This window comes from Brassica oleracea, chromosome C3 (genome assembly GCF_000695525.1).
Source record: "Brassica oleracea var. oleracea cultivar TO1000 chromosome C3, BOL, whole genome shotgun sequence".
Taxonomy (NCBI): Eukaryota; Viridiplantae; Streptophyta; class Magnoliopsida; order Brassicales; family Brassicaceae; genus Brassica; species Brassica oleracea.
In genome coordinates this window covers 38,081,468-38,106,358 of record NC_027750.1, presented here as the reverse complement: position 1 = coordinate 38,106,358, position 24,891 = coordinate 38,081,468, and the positions used below count along the sequence as shown (strand labels likewise).

Sequence of the window (24,891 nt, the reverse complement as noted above, 5' to 3'; positions counted from 1 at the left end):
ACAATAAGAGTTAATAACCTTTAACAAAAAATACTAAATTTCAAACAATAATAATAGACCTTAAAGTAAACATTCACACATATCACAAAATAATAGAAAAAAAGAAAATTAGGATAAAAGATGTATTTTTCTTATGAGATCTAAGATCTTGTTGTAAGATGAAATATATTTACACATATGCCAAATAACAAACCTATTTTTTTATGATTTAAGCAAGAAACTAAAGAATCATATGATGATCTAAATGTAGGTGGCTCATCAACACCATCCAGCCCCACCAGTTACAAAGCACCTAAGAAAACACACATGACATAGCTTATTGAAGATACAATATTTGTTTACAACGATAACGACAGTTTCTAGAATAATGCTTTACCATCGTTTCACTTTTTATTTGCTTCCCACCATGTTTTGAGTTCTTTTAACTTTCGATATAAGTATATTTCAAATTCTTCATAATATTGGGATATGTTCGGCGACAATTTTTTAAAAAAGAGATTTCATGCATAATTAGTAGCAATCTAGGAATAACAACTTCATTTAACGAACAAGCAGATTATGTATTACTTTTGGACAAGGCCGTTCCTGAGATTTTGAAGGTTGTATGTATTTAGTAAATGATTCAATAAAATTCTTTTGAGAAATTATGGATTCTTATGTCTGTGTAATTTTCTTTAAAAAAATTGAGATTAAAAACTACTATTTCATTTTCCCAGGACCGGCCCTAATTTTAGAGGAACAGTTTAAACCAGTCATCTGCATACTAAACTTATTGTCACAAAATCAGCAAAAAACTTATACACACATCTCAGCTATAATTCCAACATAAGAAAAAAACAAGAAAAATATGTTGAAATTAGATTGATGAATGTGTAAAAGAGATCCTTCACTAAACCACCCTTTAAAATCTTTCCATGTGTAACGTTGCGATTACATGCAATTTAAAACTTCACACTAACAATCGTCTTAACTTTTTTTCAGCTTTTGCCCCATTTCCTCATAAGGCATGTTTCAATTAACATCACCGATATCTTTACATATAAAGTAGACTTTTTCTCTTCTTCCGACAAGTGGTTGGGGGGTTTGCTACCACGTGTCATCTTTTTGTCTTTTTACATTTTAGATTCTTCTTCTTTTAGATTATTGTAATTTGGTTCACTATTTTCTAATTATACATTATCTAATCATAACAAACGATAAGCACAACCACCAGCTAAGAGGTAAGAAGCATCTCACAAACTAAACAAGCACAAACAAGATGCCTATGCCGGGGAAGAACCACAAAATTCTGGATAGAAGGGACCAAAGCTCCAAGAGTCTAATATCACACATTTATACTAAGGGAAGAAGAGAACAACATGAGTGAGGGAGAAATGAAGCCAACCCCCGAGAAACATGAGTCCAGACTTGAGACCAGAAACAATCTTCCAAATCTACAGAGCATACTCGGAGGAGAACACTATCCAAACCTAGAGTGGCAAACATGGCGAAAGAGAGAGAGAGTCACAGAGACGCAAGCAGGGTTGAAAGCTGCAACGAGATGAAAGAACATAGCTGGAAGGGTAGACAAAACGAAATCATCAAATCGTGGAGCCGTCCTCGAGCTATAGAAGTCAGATCACCAAAAACCATATCTTGAAAACCAAGACGAGAGGGGAGTAACAATGGTAAGCCAACGACGAGGAAAACAACTTCAAAGACGACTAAACTCTGACCCAACCCAAAGAGATGCAGTTCCTAACATCAGCTAAAATCTAAGGAAGAAGAGGAGCATCCAATATTGCATGGAGTAGCCTAAAATGATGCGAGAAACAACCGCACAACTGGGAACTCCTAAACCCGATCTACAATAAATACCAGAAATCTCAAGGTGAAGAAGGCGATAAAGAACAAGAGCATGAGGTGAGTCTTTTTTGGTGATGATGAGAAACACCGCATACCAGAAACGTAAAGAAAATACATAGATGTTGAAGGCTCAATGTAAAAATATGGGAAAAAAACAAAAACATCTTGAAAGTTATAATGTTCAAAAATATAAAAAAAATTAAAAGAAAATTTTGACGCTGAAACCGTAAATCTTAGAATCAACAAATGCATAAATGCAAAGTTATTGAAATTCAATATATTTTTATATTAGAGACTCACTTCACTGCTAACAAATACTATACAGACAAAACACATTATTGAAAAAACAAAGACAAAATATATTAACATATCACTATTACTACTACATAACACAATAAAAACACCAAATAACATTCTTAACAAATAAAAGTGATCACATAATTACATTATCCAAAAAAGTCATACTTTTAACAACAATAAAACAATATTCTGCGCGAAGCGCGGACACCCCCCTAGTATATATATATAGCAACTTAGCTTGAAAGAGAATCCAACTTTAATACTCTCTCCGTTTCTAAATAGATGATGTTTTAGGGAATTTTTTATGTTTCAGAATAGATGATGTTTTCATATATCAATGCACTTTTTAACTTTATCAAAAACTATGTAACTAATGATATTTTGCAATATGTTTTGTGATTGGTTGAATAACTTTTAATTTATATTTTAATGATATTTTTAAAATAAAAAAATAAGTTTTTTAATAGTTGTGCACAATCCTAAAAGTTCGAGTATTTCGAAAGAGAGGGACTAGAACATTAGTGGGGTGAATTCATTGACATGCATTACTGATAGCAGTTACTCGGCCAAGTTAAAGCTGTGGAAGGAGAGACGACAGCTGTTATGCGGAGTTGATTATCAAAATTATATCGTTTTACGGAGCCCACCTTCAAATTCAAGCTAAAGACCATTACGATCTGTAAACTCTAAACGTGGATGTTGCTACGTGTCAGCTGCTTCCTCTGCTATCCTAGGTAACACAAAGCCCAGATAAAATAAAATCCCAAACGGATTACACACACGTTTAATGAAACACGGCGGATCAACTCATATGCCACATGTCGCGCCTTACGCATATGAGCCAGGAGAGAGGAAACATGTTTTTATTATGTAAGATTTTATCTGAATGTGAAATACATTGATATAAAGTTACACTACCTCTATTTCAATAAAATCCATGTTTTAGAAAGAAAAAAAATATTTCTAAAAGATATATATTTTACATCTCAATGTATATAATAATAGTAAATAGTAAAATTTCAAGACATTAATTATGTTTACTGAATTTTGATTGACCATAAATTTTGATTGACCATAAATTATGGAAAATAGATAATCACAAAAAGTAATACATTTATTAGCACATTTTTTTTTTAATTTGTGTGAAAATCTAAAATATATATAACTTTGGAACAGAGAAAATATATAAATGATAAAAATAGATAAATAAGTTGACAAAACAATAAGTTTAATCTAACACCACACCTCTTAAGCAGATTAAAGAATAGTCTTTTTAGTGTATCTTGCAAAAACTTATGTTATCTTAAAAAAAATCAAAAGCAATTGATTATGTATTTATGATAAAAATGTTTTGTATTATATTAAAAGACTATACTACAACTAGTTGTTTGTAACAAAAACAATATACATTGTGGCTCCGAATGGTAAGAGCGGATAAAGCGGTGCGGGACAAACAGAATGGATATTGCGGTACGGTTTAACTGCGAATTTTATATAAGAAACGCATACTGCATAACAACTGCGGTTCGTCTAAAATAAACGGTTCAAAACAAAATAAAAAGGTAACACATAGAATGAATAGTGTAACTCCGGAATGGAATATTTCTATTTTACAAACTAAAAATAAGTGATATTAATATAATTAAATTTTAATATATTATAATTTATACAATTAATACTAAGAAATATTTAAAATTCTGCATTGCTATCACAATATTAATAATACTAAAATTTTAAAATAAATCATAATTATACAATAATTTTGTTTATCCTGATTATATTAGTATTAAAATGTATATTTTATTTTCTCTTTTAAAATATTGTTTTCTCTTCGGCATTGCAAAATATCTCATTTCCTCATACAAAAATAACTTCTTAAAAATTGGACCCTAATCTAAGTTAAAAACCCCAAAAATTGCAACGGGTCCTGTGCAAATGTGCCTCCAGCGCATGCTTAGGACCGGGTCTGGTCTTACCTTAAACCATGATTAACTCCAGTCTCTTAACTGGAGTTCTTAGTTTTTCTTAGATTTTAACTAAAAAAAGTTAAGAACTATCTCTTAAATAAGAGATATAAGAGCCGTCTCTTAGCCAAAAAAGTGTAAAAACAAAAAAAAAAGTGTCAAATCATGAGTTAAAAACTCCGGCTAAGAGACCGGGATTAATCATGTTCCTGTGTATCTATTATATAAAAACATACATATGAAAAGCAAAAGGTATAAAGACATGATCTCTGTGGGACGTGGGATTCTAATTATGCTACAGAGAATTATTTAAAGGTCATTAACAATTGTTAAAAATAAAGGTCATGCACAAATTAATATTGAATACAAAATTTTTATTATAAGATTCTTAAATACAAATATCATTCCAATCCAGAGTATTACCTATTTTAAAAAGTTAGAAGAATAATTTGGGAATATTTAAACCTGTTTTGAATAGAACGTTTAAAAGAGTGTTCATCCCGTCGGACACCTCTCCAAGACTTTGGACGTCCTTATGTTATTCTTGTTCAATCTCAGTTTTGCCGAAGAGGAACATGTCAAAGTCAAACTAGATCTCTATAAATTAATGTAACGTTGTTATAAAAAGAACTTAAATTTTATTGTATCGCGGAAATTTGAATAAGATCAAAATTTATACCCGTAGAATTTTTTAACACTGATAGAAATAGTTTATTATAGAAAGAAGAGAAGGTTGAGGGATGATTTTCTAAACGATCGAAATCGATCGTTTAGATAGAGAAGAAATTCACTGTGCAAATAATATCCTGTCTGGGATCGAGCTTTGTGTGGATCTGACAAATAACCTGCATCTGCAAAACCAATCATTTGACCTTTTGAACTTTTAGGATAAAACAAGCCTAAATCAGTTGTTCCTTGAAGGTAACGAAAGACATGTTTAATTCCATTCCAATGTCTTCGTGTAGGAGACGAACTGAATCTCGCTAAAAGATTAACAGCAAAGGATATGTCAGGTCGAGTACAATTTGCAAGATACATAAGAGCTCCAATTGCACTTAAGTATGGAGTTTCAGGACCAAGTATTTCTTCATTTTCCTCAGATGGTCGAAACGGATCATTTTCAACATTAAGTGATCTAACGACCATCGGGGTGCTAAGAGGAGTTGCTTTATCCATGTTAAAGCGTTTCAATACTCGTTTGGTATATGTAGACTGGTGTACAAATATACCCTTTTGAGAATGCTCAATTTGTAATCCTAGACAATATTTTGTCTGGCCGAGATCTTTCATCTCAAATTCTCCTTTCAGATAGTTTGATGCCTTTTGGATTTCGTTTTGAGTTCCAATAATATTAAGATCATCACCGTACACCGCGATTATCACAAATCCGGATGTTGTTTTCTTTATGAAAACACAAGGGCATATAGGATCATTCGTGTATCCTTCTTTTGTTAAGTGTTCGCTGAGACGATTATACCACATTCGTCCAGATTGTTTTAACCCATATAATGACCTTTGCAATTTCTGGCATTTTAAATCCATCTGGGATTCTCATATAGATATCAGTATCTAATGATCCATATAAATATGCCGTAACGACATCCATGAGACGCATTTCTAAATTTTCATTGGCCGCTAGGCTCATCAGGAATCTAAATGTGATTGCGTCCATGACAGGAGAATAAGTTTCCTCATAATCAATTCCTGGCCTTTGAGAGAAACCTTGGGCTACGAGACGAGCTTTGTATCTTGTAATCTCGTTTTTCTCATTTCTTTTTCGGACAAATACCCATTTGTACCCAACTGGTTTTACATCTTTGGGTGTGAGCACAATAGGTCCGAATACATTTCGTTTGTTAAGCGAATCTAATTCGACTTGAATTGCATCTTTCCATTTTATCCAGTCATGTCTCTTTTGACATTCATATACAGACTTTGGTTCTGGATCTTCGTTTTCTTCATTTATTTCCTTTGCTAAAAGGTATGAGAAAACGTCATCAATATCATCCATCTCATTTCGTTTCCATATCTTTCCATTATGGATGTAATTGATAGAAATCTCATGATTTCCTTCAGATTCAAGATGCTTTATATTGTCATTAGATTCACAATTTTCTTCGTCCAAAATATTTTCTGTTATTTTGGGAGTATCATGCTTTTCACATTCCTTACGTTTTCTAGGAAGTTTATCCTTTGAACCAATAGGTCTACCGCGCTTTAAACGTGTTCCTGATTCACGTGTATCAACTGCCGTTCCACCATTTTGTGGTATTTCAATACGAGCAGGAGTATTTGCAGCGGGTATATGTGATTTAGTTACCATTTTGGTATCAGCAAATGCATCAGGTAGCTGATTTGTTATATTTTGTAAATGCATGATACGTCGAACTTCTAGTTCTGACTGTTTCGTAGGAGGATCAAGGTGTAATAACGATGGTACACTCCATTTGATCTCTTTTCCTACTTGTTTATTGTCTCCCCCTAGAGTTGGGAATTCTTTCTCATTAAAATGACAATCGGCAAATCGTGCCGTAAACACATCACCAGTTTGTGGTTCTAGGTATCTTATTATTGATGGAGAATCATAGCCAATATATATTCCCAACCGTCTTTGCGGTCCCATCTTTGTACGTTGTGGTGGTGCTATTGGAATATAAACCGCACAACCAAAGATTTTTAGATGAGAGATATTTGGTTCTTTTCCAAATGCTAACTGTAATGGGGAATATCTATGGTATGCACTTGGTCTTATCCGAATTAGTGCTTCTGCATGCAAAATAGCATGTCCCCATACAGAGGTTGGGAGTTTTGATCTCATGATCAATGGCCTTGCAATTAGTTGCAGCCGTTTAATTAATGATTCTGCCAAACCATTTTGTGTATGAACATGAGCAACAGAATGCTCTACTTCAATCCCTGATACCATACAATAATCATTAAAAGCTTGGGATGTGAATTCACCAGCGTTATCTAATCTAACTCTTTTAATTGTATAATCTGAGAACTGTGCTCTTAATTTGATTATCTGAGTTAGAAATCTCGCAAATGCCATATTTCGAGATGATAACAAACAAACATGTGACCATCTACTCGATGCATCGATTAATACCATAAAGTAGTAGAATGGTCCACACGGTGGATGTATTGGTCCACAAATATCACCTTGGATTCTTTCCAAAAACTTTGGTGATTCTTTGTCAATTTTGGTTGGTGATGGTCTTATGATTTATTTCCCAAGAGCACACGCATCACATGTCATTTTATTACTTTGGTATATATCTTGGTTTTTTATTGAATGACCATGTGAGCTTTCAATGATTTTTCGCATCATTGTAGTGCCTGGGTGACCAAGACGATCATGCCATAATGTAACATCTTCTAGATTTCTTTTGATAACAAGATGTGATTCGATAGCATCAATATAAGTGTGATGCAATCCAGAAGGAAGTTCTGGAAATTTTTCCAGTACAAGGCCTTTGCCTGATTTTTCAGAAGTTATATACAAATACTTCTTTCCATTCTCAGCTGCAGATTGAGTGTTATACCCTTGACGGTATATATCTTTGAAACTCAACAAATTTCTCTTAGAATTTGGAGAATATAAGGCATTATCTATGGAAAACTTTGTTCCATTAAGCAACATAAAGTTTGCCTTGCCAATTACTTCGATCAAGTCTGTAGGACCTGATATTGTGTTTACAGTCATTTCTACTGACTTTAAAGTAGAGAAATATCTCTTATCCTTCAGTATAGTGTGCGTTGTGCCACTATCTGGTATGCAAACTTCTCTACCAATTTGTTTAGTTGTTGTTCCATTTGCTTTCTTATCAATTTCGGTAACACAAATAAAGAAAAAAAAACTTTCATAAGTAAACATATTATGCATCAATAACAAGTACACAATAATTATACAATAGATATTTTAAAATACATTATTTTGAAAGTGAAATACATAATATTTTATGGCATCACTAGGCATTATTAAGCTTGATCAGTACAAGCACTTCAATTATTTTGATGAGTGGCCTCGTCGAAATCTCCCATAAAGTCAGAGGATTCGAGGTATGTCGATGTTGTACCCACAAGCTGTTCATTGAGATTTACTTCTTTTGCCTTGTCTTTAATAGATTCTTGGTACAATTGGCATAGATGACGAGGAGTTCGACATACTTGAGACCAGTGTCCCTTCGATCCACATCTGTAACAGACGTTCTCATCTTTATGAGTAGGGTTTTCTTGGGTTTCTTTCCCTTTTACCCGATCAGATCGATTCCATGTGTTGAATCCCCTTCCTCTTGGGTTGTTACTCCTTTCATGGTTGCAGTTAAATCGATAACCACGACCACGACCAAAACCACGATTGTGACCACGGCCACGACCACGCCCACGATAGGAATAATTTCCTTTTTCCGGATTTTTTACATCCGTTGCATTTACCTCAGGAAATGCTTTGGTTCCCGTGGGTCGGGCATTGTGGTTTTTAATGAGGAGTTCATTATTTCTCTCCGCTATTATAAGCGCCACAGCGAGTTCAGAGAACCTCGTATACCCACAATTTCTATATTGTTCTTGTAGAACATAATGATTTTTGTGGAACGTTTGGTAAGTTTTCTCGAGCATTTCTGCTTCCGAGACAGGCTTACCGCAATAATCTAATTGCGCCGCTATTCTCAATATAGCGGAATTGTACGTTTCCACTTTTTCAAAATCTTGAAATCGTAGATTTTTCCACTCATCGAGTGCATGGGGGAGAGTAATTTTCTTTTGGTTATCAAACCTCTCCTTCAGAGCTTTCCAAAGATCTAAGGGATCTTTGGTTCTCGCATAATCATGCGTAAGATTTTCATCTAGATGCCTTCTCAAAAATATCACGGCCTTAGCCTTTTCATGAGAGGTTGATATATTGCCATCTTTTATTGTTCCGAGTATTTCCTCAGAATCTAGATGAAGCTCCATGTTTGTAACCCATGCCGTGTAGTTTGTCCCAGTTACTTCCAATGCCGGAAACGGAAGTTTCTCGATTTTTACCATTTGTATTTCTAAAGCATATAAATAAAAATTATTAGAATATTATTCATATTAAAAGGAACCGTTTACATTAATCACGCAAGCAATTACAAGGAGAAGCGATGTAAAGAAAAGTAAACCGATATTCATCCTAAATTCTCTTGGAGTAAATTCTCCAACGGATAAACCATAAATAGAAACACAAATAAAAATGGCACATAAAAACAAAAGTGCGCGAATCATCTTTCTTGAAATAAAAAATCGGAGGAGAGCGATTTGAAATTTTTGAGAGAAGATGAAATGTTTTGGATGATGAAATGGAGTGAAAATGAGTTGTATTTATAGATGAAAACACTGTTCATAACCGTTGGAGAAAGGGGAAATTTTTGAAAAAAAATTCTTTGTGACCGTTGGGGTTAAATCGAGTGCACCAAAAATTAGTCTGAAAATATCGTATTAAACGGTCAATCAAATCTATAATATTTCATAAAAGTAAAAATTATGGCAATGAAATATTTATGTTATGACAACAAATCATGCGACGGCTCAGCCGATCAATGCAGAGTAATAAATAAATTATACGGCGGCTCGGCCGACCAATTAATAATAAACAGAATATAAGGCGGCTCGGCCGACCAATAAATAATAAACATAATATAAGACGGCTCGGCCGACCAATAAATAATAAACAGAATATAAGGCGGCTCGGCCGACCAATAAATAATAAACAGAATATAAGGCGGCTCGGCCGACCAATAAATAATAAACAGAATATAAGGCGGCTCGGCCGACCAATAAATAATAAACAGAATATAAGGCGGCTCGGCCGACCAATAAATAATAAACAGAATATAAGGCGGCTCGGCCGACCAATAAATAATAAACAGAATATAAGGCGGCTCGGCCGACCAATAAATAATAAACAGAATATAAGGCGGCTCGGCCGACCAATAAATAATAAACAGAATATAAGGCGGCTCGGCCGACCAATAAATAATAAACAGAATATAAGGCGGCTCGGCCGACCAATAAATAAATTAAATTACTAGTAAATGATATAGGCGGTATTCCGACCATTATAACATGATATAAATAATAGTATAGGCGGTATACCGACCATTATAACAGAGTATAAATGATACAAATAAATTTTACCGAATCGCAGAGTGATCGTGCTGATAACGTGTTATAAAAAGAACTTGAATTTTATTGTATCGCGAGAATTTGAATAAGGGCAAATTTTATACCCGTAGAATTTTTAACACTGATAGAAAGAGTTTATTATAGAAAGAAGAGAAGGTTGAAGGATGATTTTCTAAACGATCGAAATCGATCGTTTATATAGAAAAGAAATTCACTGTCCAAATAGTGAAACGGACCCCACATCTTTTTATATTTTCAAACATTACGGCTCCTCCTTTTTTCTGAGTTTCGTAACAAACGTCTTAATTTTGCAATGCCGTATCAACACCTCAATCTTGAATTCCTAAAAATAATGAATTTTATCCAATTTATAGTATCCAAACTTGCAAAAAAGAAGGATTGGTACAAAATAAAAGAGCTCCGTTACCGTTTGGTTTGGAAGATTCTCAAGTCTTCTCGACATGTCTTTTTAACGGACGTCAACTTGTCAAACCGTCAACTCACCTCACCATAGTCCGGTTTGAGTATTATATACGTATACATACATTTCTGTATACACGCGCTTTTAGATTTTTTTTTTGGTACTTATATCTGAATCCTTCAGACCGAACATCATCAAAACAAAGAAAACACATTTTGTCCGAGTTTCGTTTGAGAGAGCTGCGCCTTCAAGAAATCGAAAGAGAGCTTCTTCTTCTTTTCCCTTGGTTCTACGATTCCAAAGTATCTCTATCAGGTAGTAATAATAACAACAATAATCGTTCATCTTTTTCTTCGTATTTAGGGTTACGGTTGTTCGTTTCTGCGAATTGGGAATTTTGATTTTTAGGGTTTCATCTCCGAATTGTGATTGAATCGTAAGCAATCGAGACTCATCTAATTAAGACCCTTATCGTTTTGATTTATGACATTTTCCCTGAAATTATCGCTTGATTATTTATGATTCTTGGCTACGGAGAAATGACAATTTTTTTTTGTTGGGATTTTTTTCTTACAGGTCAACGTTATTTTTTGTGGCATCGAGGGGTAAGAGGGAGGGAGAGAGATGTCTGATCATCTGAGTTCATGTACCGACCGTCTCGTAACATCTGATGACCTGGATTCGGACAGAGGATCCATTGAATCTTCTGGAGAAAGTTCCGGCACCACAAGGCTTTCTTCTTCTACGACTACTAAATCTATTGATGATAAAAATGTGCAAGTAGAAGAACGTGATGATGTCGCTGATGAAGAAGAGGAACCGCTCATCCAATCAGTTGAATGTCGTATATGCCAAGATGAGGATTCTATTAAGAACCTCGAGTCTCCATGCTCTTGTAGTGGCAGCTTGAAGGTGAATTATCTTTGTTGAATTCTATTGATCTCTTTTTAATATATTCCACCCAAAAAAAAAACTGTTTTTGTTTTGGTTTAATATCGTTTATGTGTGTGTTGCAGTATGCTCATCGGAAGTGTGTTCAGCGCTGGTGTAATGAGAAAGGCGACACTATCTGTGAAATCTGCCACAAGGTAATACATCAAATCATTGATATGGACAAATCCTTTTCATTGCAAGTTTACTATTTGCTTACTTAGTTTCTTCTCCCCCCTTTGATGGAAACAGTCTTATCAACCTGGCTACACCGCTCCACCACCTCCTCCTGCTGATGATACCGTTATCGATATCGGGTAACGTTTTCTGAATCTATGTCTCTTTATATCATTTTCTATATATCAAAACATTGTTTTATTCAAGACACGTTACTCATGTTACATTACTATTTGTGTGTGTGTAATGCAGTGAAGACTGGGCCAATGGTGTTCCTTTAGACTTCAACGACCCTCGCATTTTTGCAATGGCGGCTGCAGAACGCCGTTTCTTTGATCCGGACTACGACGAGTATGCTGATTCTAACTCTAGCGGAGCTGCCTTTCTTCGCTCCGCTGCTCTCATCGTAAGTCCAGAGTTACAGCTGCTTTATATTATATAATATTTTTATGATATTTTTCTTGAAAATGGAAACGTTATTTAACAGTTTAAAATGACAGTTAATGGCGCTTTTATTGCTACGACACGCCATGAATCTTTCAAACAACAACTCAGACGATGAAGAAGATGATCCATCGGCTTTCTTCTTTGTAAGCAAAATCTCTTACTACATGATCTCACATTTTAGTTTCTTGTGATAAAACCTAATTGTTTTGTCTTCCTTGTCAGCTTTTCATGCTTCGTGCTACCGCTTTTCTCCTCCCATGTTACATCATGGCTTGGGCCATCAGTATATTACAACGCCGAAGACAGAGACAGGTAAACTAGATCTTTTCAGAAACACAAACAGACATGAATCTAACCGTATGTATATGTATACTCATGTTATGTGTTTGTGAATACCAGGAAGCAGCCGCTCTGGCCGCTGCAGAAGTTGCGTTTATGCTGCACAGCGGGGCTGGCGGTGGAGTCCAACGCAGAGGAGGCTTGCACTTTGCTGTAGCTCCTGAGCTGATATCGAATCCACAACACCAACCTGAGGCTTCACCGCAATGATTATATCCCTGAGCACCGGTCAAAGAAACCAAAATCATCCACGACTTTGGTCTCTCTCTATTTCGCTGTCTGTAGTAGCTGCTTGTTGTTTATGGGTATTCTTATGAGCTAAACACGAAACTGAGATTAAAACAAAAATACGGGAACTTTCTCTGTCTATGTTTCTTACAGACGAGAAAATAAAGCTTGTTTATATGCTTATGTATTTACGTATACTTCAAAAGTTACCGACGATCTTAATATTTTCAACATATGTACTCTTTATACAGTGTTGTTTGCATCGCATTGACCATTGCTAGTATATGTTTAGGTCTCCTTTGTATATATGGAGTTGTAAAAGCCTCTCTTATATTTGGTAAATTGTGTTCATCTCCAACCATTATCTACACAAGACAATTGCATATAAGAATATCTCTCGTGTGTGATGACTGATTGGTAAGTTGCGGCATAATTACATTTTAACCACCAGTCATTGTTGGATAGTTAATGGTATGAAAAAGAAGAGGAGCCGCTTAGGGTTTTAGGCGACGAAAAGGCGATTCTTGGCGAAACTGGATCTGTGAGGCGTGGAGTGTAAAGGAAGAAGGGAGGGAGACTATCGAACACTCCTCTCTTACTTACAGGGTCCTGTATTGCTTACAGTGCACGCTTTTGTTTTGTCTGCTGTGGATTTAAGAATTCTTTCCACCCTTTGGTAAGTATAGGTCAAGTTACTGATCACGGTATTGGTAAGCGACGATGAATCGTATGGTGGAATCACGTCATAGAGGGGACAACCCTCGTTACATAAGACGTCGAGTGCAAGAGAAAGAGGAGGAGATTATTCGAATGCCGGCTTTCGACAATTCGGATTTGATAGCAAAGTTTAAACTCACGCTGGTAGGAAGGATGTTTCACTCTGATGGTAGAAGTGTTGAAGCTCTCCTGAAACATATGCCGAGACGGAGGATTTGGGACGTGGAAGGAAGAGTCCGTGGAACTAATCTGGGAAATAATAAGTTTCAGTTTGATTTCGATAAAGAGGAGGGCCTTCAAAAAGTCTTACAACGTCGCCCATGCCACTTTAATAAGTGGAGCTTTTCACTGGAACAATGGATTCCAACCATCAAGGTAGATTTCCCTAACACTCTCGCTCTCTGGGCATCAGTATCAGGAATCCCAATTCACTATAAGAAATGGGAAACGTACGAAAGCATAGGAAAAGCACTGGGCTCTTTTGATACCGCAGATGTGGAAGGAGGACGGGTGAGAGTCATCATTAATGGGGACATGCCGCTGAAGTTTGAATGCAAAGTAGGTTTTGATAATGGGGATGTAGTAAAAGCATTGATCATATATGAAGATCTTCACAGGCATTGCTTTACATGTAAGAGGATATCACACGAGGAAGGAACCTGCCCTGAGTTATCTCCAGAGCAGAGAGAGGCTAACCGAATCCTCCAACTGGAACAGAAAGAAAAGGAAGAGCTAGCAGCGAGAGAGGCTTTCTCTGCTCCAGCCAGAGGTTTTGAAAATCATGCTAGCTTCGACATACAGACGAGATATCCTCGGGAGGTACACCTCGAAAGAAAAACGTCTCGATTTCAAGAAAAACGGAATGAGATTTCAAGCTCTGATCGAGCTTGTGGATCTGAACATGGAGATTTAAGAGATAGAATCTCGAGCAGGAGAGACAATCTTGCTAAGAACGTCTGGAACAGACTTGACCAGAGCCCGACAGGTAAAGAATCTCGAGGACGAGAAAGGTTCCACCCGTATCACAAAGATAGACGCGAGCTCCCAAAATTCACAAGAAAAGGCTCTGAGAGTCTTAGTTATAGAGGACGATATGGCGATTCTGCGTCATCCTCCAGTTGGAGAGTAAAAGAGAAAAGCCCACTCCCTGGGGATCGGTCCAGAGTGCAAGACAATGAGAAAAGAAGGACTGAAACCCCTACGAGATCGAAACGAACGTCATTTGACTCTCAAAGGACTATCTCAGAAGCGTTTCGGCCGTACAGTAGACCCCATCAGGGAGGAAGACAAGATTATCATGAACGGCAAGAACAGAGGAAGGAATGGCAACCCGTCCGTTCAGTGGAAAGGCGGAGTGAGGACCAGCATCGCCTTCGCTATGCTCAGGAACCATGTAACAGAGAAATAGAGGGTAGAGAGCGGGAGGCAGAGGATGAGCGAAGGCGTCTTCTGAAAGGGAAAGCAATTGTCAGGACAGAAATGGAAAAGGAGACCAACAGAGATCCTAAACGGTTTGCTAGTGGGACTTTGGTCAGTAAGGAACCGATAACAACAATGTTCCCTGTGAATCAGGTGGGCCCGGAGAAGCGTAATCCCTCTCCTCCAAGGCATCTCGATACGCCGATACCGCAAATTGATACGAGGACGACAGTACAAAAGGCTATCGTGGTTAACAAGGAACCCCAATTGGAGGAACAAAGGCGAGAGGAGGACCCACTTCTCTTGAGCGAAGAAGAGATGAACCTATTGGCTGAACAGTACGGGAGTGTTGATCTGGAGATGGATGAGGAGATGATAGATGAGGATGACCTTCTGGATGATCTGATGGAGGAAGTAGCTATGGTCCCTGAGACGCAGGAACCTCCGGAGACGGATGCAACAATAACACACGTGAAGCCTGCCTCAAAGAATCAAGAGGCCCAGGAGCAGCTGAATAGGGCTATGGCTGGTGAAGACCTGATAGGAGAGAAGATACAGACGTCAAGTAAGGAAGCTGGAAACGAGAAGGAGAGGAAACAAGAGAAACAAGGGAGCAAGGGACAGAAAGACAAACCGACTGGAGTCGATGGGAAGCGCAGGAACATGAGGAGCCCAGATACGAAAGGTCTAACAGCTTCCAAGAAGCTGGCTATCAGAGGTCGTGCCTCACCCAAAGGCAAATTGTCTAAGCATGCTCGGCTTAATTCGGGGAGAGTTTTGACCTCCACGACGGTCCCTCGTACTGAGGTGTATCCCTCGGCTGTAAGAAGCCGAAAAACTTCTGTTGCTTTAGGTTCGGTGGGGTCCCAGAAACCACCCAGTACTCATATATGAGTGCAATCGCTTGGAATTATCAGGGAGCGGGCGCCTTCCTGACAAAGCAACACCTGCGGGAGTTGCATCGATACTTTCATCCTAGTTTTCTTTTTCTTTCTGAAACAAAAAAACAGTTTTTCATTTTTGCATGATTTTAAGTTGGAGTTTGGTTATGATAATTTGTTCACCGTGGATCCTGTTGGTAGGAGCGGTGGACTTGCTTTGTTTTACATGGATGCGTCTGAAGTCATTATTAACTTTTCAAATAATCGTATGATTGATATTGAAACGCAGATAGATGGACATAAAGTGTATATCACTTTCATGTATGGAGATCCGGTGGTGGAATGCCGAGATAATGTATGGGAAAGGCTATTACGTATGAGCGCTACTAGGGCGGGAGCTTGGCTTCTAATGGGTGATTTTAATGAGATTACCAGCAACTCGGAAAAGAAAGGAGGGAAGAAACGTACTGATGCCTCATTCCTATCATTTAAAAACATGCTGTCAGGTTGTGGTATGATAGACTTTCCCTATAAGGGGAACCCGTTCTCGTGGGCTGGAAGAACAAGAGCAGGACGGGTGCAATGCCGCTTGGATCGAGCGGTTGGGAACGAAGACTGGCACAATATCTTTTCCCACACATATGTGGAGTATCTTTTACGATGGGGATCTGATCATCGACCCATCCTTGCGCGCTTCCAATCCAAAGACAAACAAGGAAGGAGGAATTTTAGATTTGATCGTAACTGGTTTGGTAAAGAAGGCTTTGTAGAGGCGGTGCGAGAGGAGTGGGAAGCATTGAAAGGGGAGCCGGCCATGAAACTTTTTGACAAGATCTGTAGAACGCGCAAATCTATCTCGAGATGGAAGAAGCACCGGCCTACCAACAATGCCAAACTGATCGAGATGTTAAAACAGCAGCTGGACTCGGCACAGAACGATGAGAATATCTCAAGTGAAGAAGAACTAGAGATAAAGTAGAAATTGTGTGCGGCATATAGAGAGGAAGAGATGTACTGGAAGCAAAAGAGCCGTGTATTATGGCTCCGGGAAGGTGACCGTAACACAAAATACTTTCATGCCAAGACAAAGCAGAGGCGGGCCCGGAACAGGATAACCAGATTGCGGAACTCGATGAATCAATGGGTTAGCTCGGAGGAAGACATCGAAGCAGTGGCCACTGACTATTTCCAGCAGCTGTTTACAACAACGAATCCTGAAACGATTGATGAAACACTCCGGTACATTACCGCGTCGGTTAGTGATGAGATGAACCAACGTCTATTACGCATCCCTCACGATGAGGAGATTAAAGAAGCCACTTTTGCTATAAATCCTGAGAAAGCTCCAGGGCCAGACGGTATGACTAGTCTTTTCTATCAACGGTTCTGGAGTATTGTGGGTAAGGATGTATGTGCCCTGGTTCAAAATTTTTTCGAGATGGGAGAGTTTGATGAACGACTGAACAGGACCAATATCTGCCTCATACCTAAAATGGACAGACCGGAATCGATGACAGAATTTCGGCCGATCAGTCTTTGTAACGTGGGATACAAGATCATATCCAAGATCTTCAGCTCTAGATTGAAGTGCATACTGCCCAAGATCATTTCAGAAACACAATCGGCATTTGCAGCAGAGAGGCTCATTACGGATAATATAATGGTGGCACAAGAGATGTTCCATGCCCTGCGGACTAACCCGAGTTGTAAGGAAAAATATGTGGCGATTAAGACTGATATGAGCAAAGCATACGATCGAGTTGAATGGAGCTTCATGGAAGCTTTGCTGCTGAAGTTTGGCTTTGACCAACAGTGGGTGGCGAGAATTATGAAATGTATAACATCTGTCTCGTACCAAGTACTGATCAATGGCGAAGCCAAAGGACTTATAACGCCATCCCGGTGTCTCCGACAAGGCGATCCACTCTCACCCTTCCTGTTCATACTGTGTACCGAAGTGCTGATCTCACATATCAAGCAGGCTGAAAGGAACAAAGACATCACAGGTATCAAGATCGCTAGAGGAAGCCCCTCCATCTCTCATCTGCTTTTTGCAGATGATAGCCTCTTCTTCTGCAAAGCGGAGCAATCCCAATGCGAAGAACTGGTTCGTATCATCGACGTCTATGGTAAAGCCTCAGGACAACAACTGAATAAATCAAAATCTTCAGTTATGTTCGGTTCTAAGGTCATAGCGTCCAAAAAAATCGATCTGAAAAGATCACTTGGAATCAATAAAGAAGGTGGAATGGGGATGTATTTGGGTATGCCGGAGAGCCGGAGAAGATTTGTGGATCAAAGAAACAAGTTTTTTCATTTGTCCTGGAGAGAATGAATGGGAGGATAAATTCGTGGTCAGGGAAACTTCTATCAAAAGGTGGGAAGGAGGTACAGATTAAATCAGTTGCACAATCAGTACCAACGTATGTTATGTCTTGCTATTTGCTGCCCCAGGGGATTTGTAAAAAACTCTCCGCCGCAGTGGCGCGCTTTTGGTGGAGCACAGGCAATAATAACATAGGTCTACATTGGGTTGCCTGGGACAAGATTTGTGTTCCAGAAGAGGAAGGAGGATTGGGTTTCAGGGACTTCCGAGATTTCAATCTGGCCTTACTTGCCAAGCAAGTGTGGCGCCTACTGACACACCCGCATTCCCTCATAGCCAGAGTGCTTAAAGGATGATATTATAGATTTTCTAACCCTTTGCTGACTGGGAAAGCCAACTCACCATCGTTTGGATGGAGTAGCCTCATGGCATCAAAATCTATCCTAGTGGACCGGATCAGGAGAACCGTTGGAACTGGCGCAGAAACAAAAGTGTGGGAGGATGTTTGGATCCCCGGGTCTCCTGCTAGGGCTGCAAAACCAAAACTGCCAAACTTTGATGTTGATCTCAGAGTTCATCATCTCATTGACCATGACAGGAAGGAATGGAAGGTCGATCTTATAAGCGAAGTCATAGACGCGGAGGACGTTCCTAAGATTATCTCTCTCCGAATTAGCAAGACAAACCGGAGTGATGGATATAGCTGGAATCATACAAGCTCAGGATGCTACTCTGTGAAATCGGGTTATGCTATTGCAGTGGAGCAGAGGAGGAACAAGCAGGATGCTGAAATGCTCTTGGAACCGAGCTGCAATAGTCTTAAGAAGAAAGTTTGGAAGCTGAAAGCCCCGAGAAAAATGAAACACTATCTATGGCAAGCACTGTCAGGCTACGTGGCCTCAGCAAGCAAGTTAAAGGAGCGACATTGTGGCACAGATACGGTCTGTCAACGGTGTGGAGCATAGAATGAAACCATTAATCATATACTTTTTGAATGCTCACCGGCAATCCAATGTTGGGCCCTGTCGACAGTTTCTTCATCTCCGGGGTTTTTTCCGTGTTCATCTATATACGTTAATTTTGATACCTTGCTGCGACTGGGAGGAAGTTTAAATACTGAAGGTATGGATACACCGATCTTTCCATGGATCATTTGGTATTTGTGGAAAGCCCGGAATGATAAATGCTTCAGTAATAAGGACACATCGCCAATGGATACTCTGCAACTAGCGAGGCATGAAGCGGAGGCTTGGAAGCTAGCTCAAATTGTGCCAGAAATGGTTGGAACAGATGAGACTCACGAGGAGACACAACAAGCGCATGGGACTTCTGCAGCGAATGGAAGATGGAGATGCCAGGTCGATGCGTCATGGACTGAGCAGGACACCGGGACTGGACTGGGATTCACACTTTTGGAAGAGAATACAGAGATAGTAGTGGGACAGCGCAAGGTTAGATGCTCGAACTCACCACTACATGCGGAGGCAGAGTGCCTCATCTGGGCTATGGAAGAGCTAAGTGGACGCGGTTTCAAACATGTGAATTTTGAATCCGACTGTCAACAATTGGTGCAAATCGTTACATCCCCAAAAGCCTGGCCAGCACTCGCACCGGAACTCGATGATATTCAACTACTTCGATCATCTTTTTCTCTATTTTCTTTATGCTTCATTTCAAGATCTCTGAACCTCCGTGCGGATTCTCTTGCAAAAGAGGCCCGATCACGAGACTCACCTTTTATACTTGTAGACGTTAAGGTCCCTCAACAACTAGCTCTCGAAGCTAGAGTGTTAGGACCTATTTGATCTTTGAATGAAGCTTTTGATGACAAAAAAAAAACCACCAGTCATTGTTGCTTCTAGTGAACATCGGATGTTTTTGATCAGTGCCTATGAAGCCTTTGTTCATCGGTTTCGTCCATGTACTATGTTATATGAAGCTTCCAGTTAATTCCTTAAGCTTTGGCATAAGGGCATGATTAATGGGGAGAGCATGATTAATGGGAAGGTTCTTACTTTTCAGGGTGTGGAATTCTTAACGGAATATAAGAAACCGTCTCTTAAGTTTTAACTAAAAAAACTAAGAATCGATTTTTAAATAAGATATTTAAAAACCGGTTTTTAGTTTTTTTTTTTAAATTAAAACTTAAGAGACAATTTCTTATATTCCGTTAAAAACTCTACGGGATCTTATTTAAAAACCGGTTTTTAATTTTTTTAGTTAAAAGTTAAGAGACGTTTTTTTATATTCCGTTAAGAATTTCACTCTAAGAACTACTCCCTATTAATCATGCTCTAAACGCTCCTAGTATTTCTAGTAAATAATATCATTATGTTACGAAAAGCAGCCACCTTTGTTGAATATATAAAAATATGTGGGGTCCGCTGTACTATTTGCACAGTAAATCCTACTTTTTAACTTCTATATAAACGATCGATTTCGATCGTTTATAAAACACACCTCAAATTCTCTTCTTACTTCTAATAAGAAACTTTCTCTCTCTATCAGTGTTATCTTCTCCTACGAGTATAAGATTTTGCTTTATTTAAATTCATGCGATTCCATAAAATTTCATTTCTTTTTATAACATGTTATCAGCACGATCGTTCTCAATTTTGGTAAAATTTATTTGTATCATTTATATCCTGCTATAATGGTCGGTATACCGCCTCTACTATTATTTATATCATGTTAAAATAGCCGGAATACAACCTATATTATTTATTAAAAATTTAATTAATTTATTGGTCGGCCGAGCCGCCTTATATTCTGTTTATTTTTAATTGGTCGGCCGAACCGCCGTATAATTTATTACTCTGCATTGACCGGCTGAGCCGTCCCACCTTTGTTGAATATATAAAAAGATGTGGGGTCCGATGTATTATTTGCACAGTAAATCCTAATTTTTAACTTCTATATTTCGATCGTTTATAAAACACACCCCAATTTCTCTTCTTACTTCTAATAAGAAACTTTCTCTCTCTATCAGTGTTATCTTCTCCTACGAGTATAAGATTTTGCTTTATTTAAATTCATGCGATTCCATAAAATTTCATTTCTTTTTATAACATGTTATCAGCACGATCGTTCTCAATTTTGGTAAAATTTATTTGTATCATTTATATCCTGCTATAATGGTCGGTATACCGCCTCTACTATTATTTATATCATGTTAAAATAGCCGGAATACAACCTATATTATTTATTAAAAATTTAATTAATTTATTGGTCGGCCGAGCCGCCTTATATTCTGTTTATTTTTAATTGGTCGGCCGAACCGCCGTATAATTTATTACTCTGCATTGACCGGCTGAGCCGTCGCATTTGGTGCACTCGATTTATCACCAACGGTCACAAAGAAAATTTTTCAAAAATTTTCTCTTTCTCAAACGGTCATGAACAGTGATTTTCATCTATAAATACAACTCATTTTCACATCATTTTCTCATCCAAAGCATTCCATCTTCTCTAAAAAATTTCAAATTTCTCTCCTCCGATTTTTCCATTTCAAGAAAGATGATTCGCGCACTTTTGTTTTTATGTGCCATTTTTATTTGTGTTTTGTTATAAAAAGAAATGGAATTTTATGGAATCGCATGAATTTAAATAAAGCAAAATCTTATACCCGTAGGAGAAGATAACACTGATAGAGAGAAAAAGTTTCTTATTAGAAGTAAGAAGAGAAGTTGAGGTGTGTTTTATAAACGATCAAAATCGATCGTTTATATAGAAGTTAAAAAGTAGGATTTACTGTGTAAATAGTGCAGCGGACCCCACATCTTTTTATATATTCAACAAAGGTGGTTGCTTTTCATAACACTCCCCCTTGGAGACCGGTGTCACTATCCATTATCGCTTAACGTCTTTGTTGCCTCGTTAAAAACCTTTCCATGAAAAACCCAATGGGAAAAACCATAGTAAGGTAAAAAGAGTATACGTAAGCTCCCCCTCGAATGAACAGTCATAGATCCCTCTGATGGTGCATCCCAATATTATGGATGAGTTTTCTGAATACCGAAGTCGGAAGTGATTTTGTGAAGAGGTCAGCTGCATTGTCGCATGATTGGACATATCTTACTTCAATCTCTTTCTTCTTCACGAGCTCTTGAGTGTATGAGAAGAACTTTGGATGAATATGCTTCGTTCTATCGCTTTTAATATATCCGTCCTTTGTTTGAGCAACACATGCTGCATTATCTTCATATAGAATAGTTGGCTCCGTATATTCGCCAATCCCGCTGCTTGAACAGATGTGTTGGATCGTTTCAACACTCTTTTAGTGTATGTGGATTGATGCACAAATATACCATTTTGTGAATGTTCTATTTGTAGGCCAAGACAATATTGTGTCTGTCCAAGATCTTTCATCTCAAATTCTCCTTTGAGATAGTCTGATGCCTTTTGTATTTTCTTTTGAGTTCCGATAATGTTAAGATCATCAACATATACCGTGATTATTACAAATCCGGATATTGTTTTCTTGATGAAAACACATGGGCATATAGGATCATTCACATATCCTTCTTTTGTTAAATGATCACTGAGACGATTATACCACATACGTCCAGATTGCTTTAACCCATATAATGATCTTTGCAATTTTATTGCACATAACTCTTTAGGTTTGGAACTTAATGCTTCTGGCATTTTAAATCTATCAGGGATTTTCATGTAGATATCAGTATCTAATGATCCGTATAGATAAGCTGTAACAACATCCATGAGACGCATCTCTAGATTTTTATCAGCTGCTAGACTCATCAGGAATCTAAACGTGATTGCATCCATAACTGGAGAATACGTTTCTTCATAATCGATTCCAGGTCTTTGAGAAAAACCTTGAGCCACTAGACGAGCTTTGTATCTCGTAATCTCATTTTTCTCATTTCGCTTTCGAACGAAAACCCATTTGTACCCAACTGGTCTCACATCTTCAGGTGTGAGTACAATAGATCCAAACACTTTTCTTTTGTTAAGCGAATCAAGTTCGATTTGTATTGCTTCTTTCCATTTATTCCAATTTTGTTTCTTTTGACATTCATATATGGATTTCGGTTCTGGATCATCGGTATCTTCATTTACCTCATTTGACATAAGATATGAGAAAACATCACCAATGTCATCATTTTCATTCCTTTTCCATATCTTTTTATTATGGATGTAATTAATAGAAATCTCATGATTATCTTTCGATTCATGATGCTCTGATTCATGATGCTCTGATTCATCAGAGTCCTTATCATTTATTTCTTCCAAAATATTTTCTGCTATTTTGGGTGCATCATATATTTCAGCTTTCTTCTGTTTCCTAGGATTCTTATCCTTAGAACCAGTAGGTCTACCACGCTTCAGGCGTGTTTTTGGTTCTCGTGTGTCATCCTCCTTTTCTTGTTCATTTGGCATTTTGATACGAGCAGGAGCATTTGCAGCTGGTATATGAGATTTAGTTACCGTCTTGGTATCTGCAAATGCATCAGGTAGCTGGTTAGTTATACTCTGTAAATGCATAATTCGTTGAACTTCTAGTTCTGACTCTTTAGTAGGAGGATCAAGATATAACAATGATGGTACACTCCATTTTATATCACTTCCAATATTTTTGTTTTCTCCCCCTAGAACTGGGAATACATTTTCGTCAAAATGACAATCAGCAAAACGTGCTGTAAAGACGTCACCAGTCTGTGGTTCTAGGTATCTTATAATTGATGGAGAATCACAACCAATATATATTCCCAACCTTCTTTGTGGTCCCATCTTTGTTCGTTGTGGTGGTGCTACAGGCACATATACCGCACAACCAAAGATTCTAAAGTGGGAAATGTTTGGTTCTCGACCAAACGCTAACTGTAGTGGGGAATACTTATGGTATGCACTTGGTCTGATCCGAATGAGTGCTTCTGCATGCAAAATGGCATGTCCCCATACAGAGGTTGGAAGTTTTGATCTCATGATCAATGGTCTTGCAATCAATTGCAGACGCTTAATTAAAGATTCAGCCAAACCATTTTGCGTATGAACATGAGCAACCGAATGTTCAACTTCAATTCCCATTACCATACAATAGTCATTGAATGCTTGGGATGTGAATTCACCAGCGTTGTCTAGTCTAACTCTTTTAATAGTATAATCAGGAAACTGTGCTCGCAGTTTGATTATCTGAGTTAGAAATCTCGCAAATGCCACATTTCGAGATGATAATAGACAAACGTGTGACCATCTACTGGATGCGTCAATTAATACCATAAAATAGTGGAATGGTCCACAAGGTGGGTGTATAGGTCCACATATATCGCCTTGAATTCTTTCAAGGAACTTTGGTGATTCTTTATCGATTTTGGTTGGCGATGGCCTTACGATCAATTTTTCTAGAGAACATGCAACACATGTCATTTTATTCCCTTGAGAAATCTCCTGGATTTTCAGTGGATGACCATGTGAACTTTCTATGATTTTACGCATCATTGTAGTTCCTGGGTGGCCAAGGCGATCATGCCATAACGTGAACTCTTCTGGGTTCCGTTTTACTACAAGATTTGATTCGATCTCATCGATATAAGTATGATGTAGTCCCGAAGGAAGTTCTGTAAACTTTTCTAATATGTATTTTCTGCCACTTTTCTCAGAAGTTACATACATGTATTTCTTTCCATCCTCAGTTGCAGACTGAGTATCATATCCGTGAAGATATATGTCTTTAAAACTCAACAAATTCCTTTTAGAACCTGGAGAAAATAAAGCGTTATTTAT

At 37.9% G+C, this 24,891-nt stretch overlaps 2 protein-coding genes across 2 annotated transcripts; one reads left to right on the top strand and one right to left on the bottom strand.

Annotated features, from left to right (window-relative positions):
* Positions 1–8,114: 8,114 nt before the first annotated feature.
* On the bottom strand, positions 8,115–9,140 carry LOC106330553. The gene has a single exon (XM_013769002.1). It carries the CDS (start codon positions 9,138–9,140, stop codon positions 8,115–8,117), a length of 1,026 nt encoding a protein of 341 aa, XP_013624456.1.
* Positions 9,141–10,661: 1,521 nt separating this feature from the next.
* LOC106328824 lies at positions 10,662–13,047 on the top strand. The gene is made up of 8 exons (XM_013767349.1): positions 10,662–10,995; positions 11,257–11,592; positions 11,697–11,768; positions 11,863–11,927; positions 12,040–12,193; positions 12,288–12,377; positions 12,457–12,546; positions 12,634–13,047. The coding sequence occupies exons 2-8, from the start codon at positions 11,305–11,307 to the stop codon at positions 12,781–12,783; spliced, it is 909 nt and encodes a 302-aa protein (XP_013622803.1). The 5' UTR covers positions 10,662–10,995; positions 11,257–11,304; the 3' UTR covers positions 12,784–13,047.
* Positions 13,048–24,891: the final 11,844 nt, after the last annotated feature.